The following is a 10,918-nucleotide window of genomic DNA, read 5'->3' on the forward strand; positions in this document are numbered from 1 at the left end:
TTCTAAAGGAAACTGCAGCCAAACATCTGGGATCAGTACAAAATCTTGAGTTCTTAGATAATTAAGAGGACACAGAAGTATGGTTTGCTTTTTAATGTCACTTATTTAATGGTCTCTTGAGGATTCTGAGGGGGAAGACACGTCTACATGTAAAAAGCAGCTCTTAGTGCAAGTGGGTTGTATGGACCAACTAGACACATGCATGCCCTTTGGATCATTGTTGGAATGCTGCTTCAGCATTCCAAGTATTGTTCTTTGAATCTTTATTCAACTTCTTCTATTTCTTCCGCGCAACCTTTCAGCGCCTTCAAATCTTCAGCTATTAAAAACGTTCAGCTATCAAAAAATTCAGCAGTTTCAGGCCATGGGCGCAATGACTTTTCAGCTTTGTACCTATATGGTTGAATTAATATAAATCAATATTCATAATATTTTTAACATGGGTTTCCAATGGAGTTTTCTTTCAAACCCTTTCAAACTTCTTAAAACTTCTTCAACTTCCAAATCCTTCTTCTTCCTCAATCTTTCAGCTAGAGCCACCATTTAAACTTTAAAACGTTGACAAAACCCTAAACTATTTTTATATAATTCAGCTTTTTGATATCTATTAAACCTTTTTTTATATCACTGATTGTTTCATGACTTTTTCAAACCGTTTCTGAGATTTACATGGGTGTTTACGAGAAAGCCCAGAGTGCAGATTGAATCGTTTAGAGCGGAGGGGAGCTTCGGATGTTGTTCAAAACATATTTCTAGTTTGCCAGCATTGCCACAATTTTCGCTCTTCATGCTTCGTTTTTGGATCAATAGATAGCTAATTTTGTGCTGGTTGTAGACAGTTGTCTGTGGAATCCAAAAGACTTACACATTTGTTCAGAGCCCCACGAAAGCGAGACAAAGTCCACCTCTCGCCCCATAGAGTCCAATGCAAATGTGGTTACAAATTCGTCACAGAAAACAAAAAATAACAACATTTATAAACTGCCGTTATAGTCGTATTTCTGAACGCACAGACAAATAAAAGAAATCTCTGGTTTCGGCAGAGTCTTGGGTCTTGGAAAATATCTTTATTTTTTGGATTGGACGTATAGTTTTGCGTCTACGTTAACTTGTTTGAGGTGTGGATTCTTGCAAAATGTCTGGTATTCTCTGCCCTCAGCGCATTAGCAGCCATAGCTGCACCATCACCGTGGCAACCACACAAACAAGCGCCAGTCTCTTACACAGGTGATTGGTATTAGCTGATTAGCGGCGCCACAAGACAAGCGATTCAGTCAACTCGTCTCATTAAGACAAAGCACCACAACACAACAACTACCACTACTGATACTGCTATATCTTATGCCACACTACAACTACTAATTCTGAAGATGCTGCTAATATCTCTTACTAACTACTATGCTACTGTTTTGTTCTACTACGCCACGGAGTGCGTTCATGTGACCATGAGAAACCCGATAGCAATTGTCAGTTTATGCCAATAATACAATTACTCCGTTTACATGTGTAATTAGTAATGTGATTACTCAAACACTACATGATTCTTTGAAGTAAAAGTAGTTTATTCATAACTATTACAAATTATTTCCAAACAGTTTGGGTTGTGGTGGTAAAGGTGCTGTTGCTGACTGCAGCATGCCAGCCACCAATGGATGTGACATTGTTAGCAGGACCGCTGGCACCACCACCTGTGTTGAGCAACCCATTGGAGTCATGGTTGCTAGTGATGTTGGCAGTGCTTCCAGTTGTGGTGTTGGGGGAGCTGTTGGGGCCATCATTGCTACCTGTGACGTTGGTGCTGGCTGTGGCATTGGGGTAGCCGTCATTGCTAGCTGTGACGTTGGTGCTGGCTGTGGCATTGGGGTAGCCGTCGCTGGAAGTGGCATTAACAGGTGCGCCGGTAGTTGCGTTCTTGGGGCCGTCATTGCTAGCTGTGATGTTGTTGCTGGCAGTGGCATTGGGGTAGCCATCATTGCTAGCTGTGATGTTGCTGCTGGCAGTGGCATTGGGGTAGCCATCATTGCTAGCTGTAATGTTGCTACTGGCTGTTGCATTGGGGTAGCCATCATTGCTAGCTGTGACGTTGGTGCTGCTGGCAGTGGCATTGGGGTAGCCGTCGCTGGAAGTGGCATTAACATGTGCGCCGGTAGTTGCGTTGTAGAGGCCGTCATTGCTAGCAGTGACGTTGGTGCTGCTGGCTGTGGCATTGGGGTAGCCATCATTGCTAGCTGTGACGTTGGTGCTGGCTGTGGCATTGGGGTAGCCGTCGCTGGAAGTGGCATTAACAGGTGCGCCGGTAGTTGCGTTCTTGGGGCCGTCATTGCTAGCTGTGACGTTGGTGCTGGCAGTGGCATTGGGGTAGCCATCATTGCTAGCTGTGATGTTGCTGCTGGCAGTGGCATTGGGGTAGCCATCATTGCTAGCTGTAATGTTGCTACTGGCTGTTGCATTGGGGTAGCCATCATTGCTAGCTGTGACGTTGGTGCTGCTGGCAGTGGCATTGGGGTAGCCGTCGCTGGAAGTGGCATTAACATGTGCGCCGGTAGTTGCGTTGTAGAGGCCGTCATTGCTAGCAGTGACGTTGGTGCTGCTGGCTGTGGCATTGGGGTAGCCATCATTGCTAGCTGTGACGTTGGTGCTGGCTGTGGCATTGGGGTAGCCGTCGCTGGAAGTGGCATTAACAGGTGCGCCGGTAGTTGCGTTGTTGGGGCCGTCATTGCTAGCTGTGATGTTGCTGCTGGCTGTGGCATTGGGGTAGCCATCATTGCTAGCTGTGACGTTGGTGCTGGCTGTGGCATTGGGGTAGCCGTCGCTGGAAGTGGCATTAACAGGTGCGCCGGTAGTTGCGTTGTTGGGGCCGTCATTGCTAGCTGTGATGTTGCTGCTGGCTGTGGCATTGGGGTAGCCATCATTGCTAGCTGTGACGTTGGTGCTGGCTGTGGCATTGGGGTACCAGTCATTGCTACTTGTGACGTTGGTGCTGCTGGCTGTGGCATTGGGGTAGCCATCATTGCTAGCTGTAACATTGCTGCTGGCTGTGGCATTGGGGTAGCCATCATTGCTAGCTGTGACGTTGGTGCTGCTGGCTGTGGCATTGGGGTAGCCATCATTGCTAGCTGTGACGTTGGCGCTGCTGGCTGTGGCATTGGGGTAGCCATCATTGCTAGCTGTGACGTTGGTGCTGGCTGTGGCATTGGGGTAGCCATCATTGCTAGCTGTGACGTTGGTGCTGGCTGTGGCATTGGGGTAGCCATCATTGCTAGCTGTGACGTTGGTGCTGGCTGTGGCATTGGGGTAGCCATCATTGCTAGCTGTGACGTTGATGCTGGCTGTGGCATTGGGGTAGCCATCATTGCTAGCTGTGACGTTGGTGCTGGCTGTGGCATTGGGGTAGCCATCATTGCTAGCTGTGACGTTGGTGCTGGCTGTGGCATTGGGGTAGCCATCATTGCTAGCTGTGACGTTGGTGCTGCTGGCTGTGGCATTGGGGTAGCCATCATTGCTACCTGTGACGTTGGTGCTGGCTGTGGCATTGGGGTACCCATCACTGCTACCTGTGATGTTGGTGCTGCTGGCTGTGGCATTGGGGTAGCCATCATTGCTAGCTGTGACGTTGGTGCTGCTGGCTGTGGCATTGGGGTAGCCATCATTGCTAGCTGTGACGTTGGTGCTGCTGGCTGTGGCATTGGGGTAGCCATCATTGCTAGCTGTGACGTTGGTGCTGGCTGTGGCATTGGGGTAGCCATCATTGCTAGCTGTGACGTTGGTGCTGGCTGTGGCATTGGGGTAGCCATCATTGCTAGCTGTGACGTTGGTGCTGGCTGTGGCATTGGGGTAGCCGTCGCTGGAAGTGTCATTAACTGGTGCGCCGGTAGTTGCGTTGTTGGGGCCGTCATTGCTGGCTGTGACGTTGGTGCTGGCTGTGGCATTGGGGTAGCCATCATTGCTAGCTGTGACGTTGGTGCTGCTGGCTGTGGCATTGGGGTAGCCATCATTGCTAGCTGTAACATTGCTGCTGACTGTGGCATTGGGGTAGACGTCGCTGGACGTGGCATTTACGGGTCCGCCGGTAGTTGCGTTGTTGGGGCCGTCATTGCTAGCTGTGATGTTGCTGCTGGCTGTGGCGTTGGGGTAGCCATCATTGCTAGCTGTGACGTTGGTGCTGGCTGTGGCATTGGGATAGCCATCATTGCTAGCTGTGACGTTGGTGCTGGCTGTGGCATTGGGATAGCCATCATTGCTAGCTGTAACATTGCTGCTGACTGTGGCATTGGGGTACCCATCATTGCTAGCTGTGATGTTGTTGCTGGCAGTGGCATTGGGGTAGCCGTCGCTGGAAGTGGCATTAACAGGTGCGCCGGTAGTTGCGTTGTTGGGGCCGTCATTGCTAGCTGTGACGTTGGTGCTGCTGGTTGTGGCATTGGGGTAGCCATCATTGCTCATTGTGACGTTGGTGCTGCTAGCTGTGGCATTGGGATAGCCATCATTGCTAGCTGTAATGTTGCTACTGGCTGTGGAATTGAGGTACCCATCATTGCTAGCTGTGACGTTGGTGCTGGCTGTGGCATTGGGGTAGCCATCATTGCTACCTGTGACGTTGGTGCTGCTGGCTGTGGCATTGGGATAGCCATCATTGCTAGCTGTAACATTGCTGCTGGCTGTGGCATTGGGGTACCCATCATTGCTAGCTGTGATGTTGTTGCTGGCTGTGGCATTGGGGTAGCCATCATTGCTAGCTGTAATGTTGCTACTGGCTGTTGCATTGGGGTAGCCATCATTGCTAGCTGTGACGTTGGTGCTGCTGGCAGTGGCATTGGGGTAGCCGTCGCTGGAAGTGGCATTAACATGTGCGCCGGTAGTTGCGTTGTAGAGGCCGTCATTGCTAGCTGTGACGTTAGTGCTGCTGGCTGTGGCATTGGGGTAGCCATCATTGCTAGCTGTGACGTTGGTGCTGGCTGTGGCATTGGGGTAGCCGTCGCTGGAAGTGGCATTAACAGGTGCGCCGGTAGTTGCGTTGTTGGGGCCGTCATTGCTAGCTGTGATGTTGCTGCTGGCTGTGGCATTGGGGTAGCCATCATTGCTAGCTGTGACGTTGCTGCTGGCTGTGGCATTGGGGTAGCCATCATTGCTAGCTGTGACGTTGGTGCTGGCTGTGGCATTGGGGTAGCCGTCGCTGGAAGTGGCATTAACAGGTGCGCCGGTAGTTGCGTTCTTGGGGCCGTCATTGCTAGCTGTGACGTTGGTGCTGGCTGTGGCATTGGGGTAGCCGTCGCTGGAAGTGGCATTAACAGGTGCGCCGGTAGTTGCGTTCTTGGGGCCATCATTGCTAGCTGTGACGTTGGTGCTGGCTGTGGCATTGGGGTAGCCATCATTGCTAGCTGTGACGTTGGTGCTGGCTGTGGCATTGGGGTAGCCATCATTGCTAGCTGTGACGTTGATGCTGGCTGTGGCATTGGGGTAGCCATCATTGCTAGCTGTGACGTTGGTGCTGGCTGTGGCATTGGGGTAGCCATCATTGCTAGCTGTGACGTTGGTGCTGGCTGTGGCATTGGGGTAGCCATCATTGCTAGCTGTGACGTTGGTGCTGCTGGCTGTGGCATTGGGGTAGCCATCATTGCTACCTGTGACGTTGGTGCTGGCTGTGGCATTGGGGTACCCATCACTGCTACCTGTGATGTTGGTGCTGCTGGCTGTGGCATTGGGGTAGCCATCATTGCTAGCTGTGACGTTGGTGCTGCTGGCTGTGGCATTGGGGTAGCCATCATTGCTAGCTGTGACGTTGGTGCTGCTGGCTGTGGCATTGGGGTAGCCATCATTGCTAGCTGTGACGTTGGTGCTGGCTGTGGCATTGGGGTAGCCATCATTGCTAGCTGTGACGTTGGTGCTGGCTGTGGCATTGGGGTAGCCATCATTGCTAGCTGTGACGTTGGTGCTGGCTGTGGCATTGGGGTAGCCGTCGCTGGAAGTGTCATTAACTGGTGCGCCGGTAGTTGCGTTGTTGGGGCCGTCATTGCTGGCTGTGACGTTGGTGCTGGCTGTGGCATTGGGGTAGCCATCATTGCTAGCTGTGACGTTGGTGCTGCTGGCTGTGGCATTGGGGTAGCCATCATTGCTAGCTGTAACATTGCTGCTGACTGTGGCATTGGGGTAGACGTCGCTGGACGTGGCATTTACGGGTCCGCCGGTAGTTGCGTTGTTGGGGCCGTCATTGCTAGCTGTGATGTTGCTGCTGGCTGTGGCGTTGGGGTAGCCATCATTGCTAGCTGTGACGTTGGTGCTGGCTGTGGCATTGGGATAGCCATCATTGCTAGCTGTGACGTTGGTGCTGGCTGTGGCATTGGGATAGCCATCATTGCTAGCTGTAACATTGCTGCTGACTGTGGCATTGGGGTACCCATCATTGCTAGCTGTGATGTTGTTGCTGGCAGTGGCATTGGGGTAGCCGTCGCTGGAAGTGGCATTAACAGGTGCGCCGGTAGTTGCGTTGTTGGGGCCGTCATTGCTAGCTGTGACGTTGGTGCTGCTGGTTGTGGCATTGGGGTAGCCATCATTGCTCATTGTGACGTTGGTGCTGCTAGCTGTGGCATTGGGATAGCCATCATTGCTAGCTGTAATGTTGCTACTGGCTGTGGAATTGAGGTACCCATCATTGCTAGCTGTGACGTTGGTGCTGGCTGTGGCATTGGGGTAGCCATCATTGCTACCTGTGACGTTGGTGCTGCTGGCTGTGGCATTGGGATAGCCATCATTGCTAGCTGTAACATTGCTGCTGGCTGTGGCATTGGGGTACCCATCATTGCTAGCTGTGATGTTGTTGCTGGCTGTGGCATTGGGGTAGCCATCATTGCTAGCTGTAATGTTGCTACTGGCTGTTGCATTGGGGTAGCCATCATTGCTAGCTGTGACGTTGGTGCTGCTGGCAGTGGCATTGGGGTAGCCGTCGCTGGAAGTGGCATTAACATGTGCGCCGGTAGTTGCGTTGTAGAGGCCGTCATTGCTAGCTGTGACGTTAGTGCTGCTGGCTGTGGCATTGGGGTAGCCATCATTGCTAGCTGTGACGTTGGTGCTGGCTGTGGCATTGGGGTAGCCGTCGCTGGAAGTGGCATTAACAGGTGCGCCGGTAGTTGCGTTCTTGGGGCCGTCATTGCTAGCTGTGACGTTGGTGCTGGCTGTGGCATTGGGGTAGCCATCATTGCTAGCTGTGACGTTGGTGCTGGCAGTGGCATTGGGGTAGCCGTCGCTGGAAGTGGCATTGACAGGTCCGCCGGTGGTTGCGTTGTTGGGGCCGTCATTGCTAGCTGTGATGTTGTTGCTGGCTGTGGAATTGGGGTACCCATCATTGCTAGCTGTGACGTTGGTGCTGGCTGTGGCATTGGGGTATCCGTCGCTGGAAGTGCCATTAACAGGTGCGCTGGTAGTTGCGTTCTTGGGGCCGTCATTGCTAGCTGTGACGTTGGTGCTGGCTGTGGCATTGGGGTAGCCATGATTGCTAGCTGTGACGTTGGTGCTGGCTGTGGCATTGGGGTAGCCGTCGCTGGACGTGGCATTGACGGGTCCGCCGGTAGTTGCGTTATTGGGGCCGTCATTGCTAGCTGTGACGTTAGTGCTGCTGGCTGTGGCATTGGGGTAGCCATCATTGCTAGCTGTGACGTTGGTGCTGGCTGTGGCATTGGGGTAGCCGTCGCTGGAAGTGGCATTAACAGGTGCGCCGGTAGTTGCGTTCTTGGGGCAGTCATTGCTAGCTGTGACGTTGGTGCTGGCTGTGGCATTGGGGTAGCCATCATTGCTAGCTGTGACGTTGGTGCTGGCTGTGGCATTGGGGTACCAGTCATTGCTACCTGTGACGTTGGTGCTGCTGGCTGTGGCATTGGGATAGCCATCATTGCTAGCTGTAACATTGCTGCTGGCTGTGGCATTGGGGTACCCATCATTGCTAGCTGTGACGTTGTTGCTGGCTGTGGCATTGGGGTAGCCATCATTGCTAGCTGTAATGTTGCTACTGGCTGTTGCATTGGGGTAGCCATCATTGCTAGCTGTGACGTTGGTGCTGCTGGCAGTGGCATTGGGGTAGCCGTCGCTGGAAGTGGCATTAACATGTGCGCCGGTAGTTGCGTTGTAGAGGCCGTCATTGCTAGCAGTGACGTTGGTGCTGCTGGCTGTGGCATTGGGGTAGCCATCATTGCTAGCTGTGACGTTGGTGCTGGCTGTGGCATTGGGGTAGCCGTCGCTGGAAGTGGCATTAACAGGTGCGCCGGTAGTTGCGTTGTTGGGGCCGTCATTGCTAGCTTTGCTGCTGGCTGTGGCATTGGGGTAGCCATCATTGCTAGCTGTGACGTTGCTGCTGGCTGTGGCATTGGGGTAGCCATCATTGCTAGCTGTGACGTTGGTGCTGGCTGTGGCATTGGGGTAGCCGTCGCTGGAAGTGGCATTAACAGGTGCGCCGGTAGTTGCGTTCTTGGGGCCATCATTGCTAGCTGTGACGTTGGTGCTGGCTGTGGCATTGGGGTAGCCATCATTGCTAGCTGTGACGTTGGTGCTGGCTGTGGCATTGGGGTAGCCATCATTGCTAGCTGTGACGTTGGTGCTGCTGGCTGTGGCATTGGGGTAGCCATCATGTCTAGCTGTGACGTTGGTGCTGCTGGCTGTGGCATTGGGGTAGCCATCATTGCTAGCTGTGACGTTGGTGCTGGCTGTGGCATTGGGGTAGCCATCATTGCTAGCTGTGACGTTGGTGCTGGCTGTGGCATTGGGGTAGCCATCATTGCTAGCTGTGACGTTGGTGCTGCTGGCTGTGGCATTGGGGTAGCCGTCGCTGGAAGTGGCATTAACAGGTGCGCCGGTAGTTGCGTTTTTGGGGCTGTCATTGCTAGCTGTGATGTTGCTGCTAGCTGTGGCATTGGGGTAGCCATCATTGCTAGCTGTAATGTTGCTACTGGCTGTGGAATTGAGGTACCCATCATTGCTAGCTGTGACGTTGGTGCTGGCTGTGGCATTGGGGTAGCCATCATTGCTAGCTGTTACGTTGGTGCTGGCTGTGGCATTGGGGTAGCCGTCGCTGGACGTGGCATTGATGGTTCCGCCGGTAGTTGCGTTGTTGGGGCCGTCATTGCTAGCTGTGATGTTGCTGCTGGCTGTGGCATTGGGGTAGCCGTCGCTGGACGTGGCATTGACGGGTCCGCCGGTAGTTGCGTTGTTGGGGCCGTCATTGCTAGCTGTGACGTTAGTGCTGCTGGCTGTGGCATTGGGGTAGCCATCATTGCTAGCTGTGACGTTGGTGCTGGCTGTGGCATTGGGGTAGCCGTCGCTGGAAGTGGCATTAACAGGTGCGCCGGTAGTTGCGTTCTTGGGGCCGTCATTGCTAGCTGTGACGTTGGTGCTGGCTGTGGCATTGGGGTAGCCATCATTGCTAGCTGTGACGTTGGTGCTGGCAGTGGCATTGGGGTAGCCGTCGCTGGAAGTGGCATTGACAGGTCCGCCGGTGGTTGCGTTGTTGGGGCCGTCATTGCTAGCTGTGATGTTGTTGCTGGCTGTGGAATTGGGGTACCCATCATTGCTAGCTGTGACGTTGGTGCTGGCTGTGGCATTGGGGTAGCCGTCGCTGGAAGTGGCATTAACAGGTGCGCCGGTAGTTGCGTTCTTGGGGCCGTCATTGCTAGCTGTGACGTTGGTGCTGGCTGTGGCATTGGGGTAGCCATCATTGCTAGCTGTGACGTTGGTGCTGGCTGTGGCATTGGGGTAGCCGTCGCTGGAAGTGGCATTAACAGGTGCGCCGGTAGTTGCGTTGTTGGGGCCGTCATTGCTAGCTGTGACGTTGGTGCTGGCTGTGGTATTGGCACCACCACCACCTTCAATGGCGGTTAGGTTGTCGGTCTTGGCGTAGACTGGGCTGGTGGTTTTGTTGGCAGGCACAAGGGCTTCCTCACTGGACTTGGCAGAACCACCAGTTGTAACAGAGACATCCAGTGTGACTAGAGGACTGTCTGACTCAACTTGGTTGGTATCAAGACGCACTTGAGGAAAAAAGAGAAAGCGTTTTAAGAGCACAAAGGCTAAAATTCTACAGCTTAGCAGTAAGTCAAAACTCACCCAAATCTTCGTGCCAATTGGAGTTCTCCAATAATTGAAGTCCTTTTTGGGTATTTATGGAATCATAATACTGCAGCACTAATGGGAAAGAACAGAGACAATGCATTTGCGCTACTAGTTCATGACAGTTAAGGACTAATTTCAGATGATACTGTATGCATTCTCACTACCTTATTAGCTTGAGGCAGAAGAATTCAGTACAAAATATCAGGTTAAAACTACAGTAGACTGATCATGTAGAGGACAAATGTTTTCATACCTTGCATGTAAGAAACAAGAACGGCATCTAATAAGTTATTTGTGTCATATTTAGCCAAATACTCTAGGTGGGTTCAAATGACTGTATACAATCCTAAAGTGACTGGCTTGGCCTAGGCCCCGTCCTAAAACCATTACACAGTAACAAAACCGGCTAATTTCAATTTACCGTCTCGGATTCGTTGCATAGAGATGTCCTCTTGATTCGCATTGCCAATGGGGGAACACAAGCCTGAAAAGAAAAAAAACAAAACAGTTGAGCCATCTGTCAAGACCAGAAAGCTTAGTGACAAGTCACACTGAATTAAATAAAACACAAACCTTTGAGTACACAAACAGTCAACACAAAATTCAACACCCTTGTAGCTGCCATTGCACAGTCGTAGCCAAGACAACAATATCACCTCATACCGTTTCTGACCCTTTTAAAGAGCCCCATACACCTGTAGTTCATCAAAGGATAACGATCAATTAAGTACCCACGTGAACTAATTGAATGCATCGCCCAATCAAATGTGCGCATTAAAAGTTTACTCATCAATTAACAGATAGGCCTGAACACCGTGAATACTGA

The 10,918-nt window shown here is 52.1% G+C and overlaps 2 protein-coding genes across 2 annotated transcripts in view; one reads left to right on the forward strand and one right to left on the reverse strand.

Annotated features, from left to right (window-relative positions):
• The window catches only part of LOC146237028 (ectonucleoside triphosphate diphosphohydrolase 2-like), a 77,197-nt gene that overhangs the window by 35,524 nt on the left and 30,755 nt on the right, over positions 1-10,918 (forward strand). The gene's annotated exons all lie outside the window — the stretch shown is intronic.
• On the reverse strand, positions 102-10,727 carry LOC146237033 (uncharacterized). The gene is made up of 5 exons (XM_084686950.1): positions 10,666-10,727; positions 10,514-10,576; positions 10,087-10,164; positions 6,712-10,010; positions 102-125 (listed from the first exon to the last, which is right to left on the reverse strand). The coding sequence occupies exons 1-5, from the start codon at positions 10,715-10,717 to the stop codon at positions 102-104; spliced, it is 3,516 nt and encodes a 1,171-aa protein (XP_084543076.1). The 5' UTR covers positions 10,718-10,727.

The sequence above is a fragment of the Hypomesus nipponensis genome, chromosome 22 (assembly GCF_054491055.1).
Source record: "Hypomesus nipponensis isolate SF chromosome 22, ASM5449105v1, whole genome shotgun sequence".
In the NCBI taxonomy this organism is placed as follows: Eukaryota; Metazoa; Chordata; class Actinopteri; order Osmeriformes; family Osmeridae; genus Hypomesus; species Hypomesus nipponensis.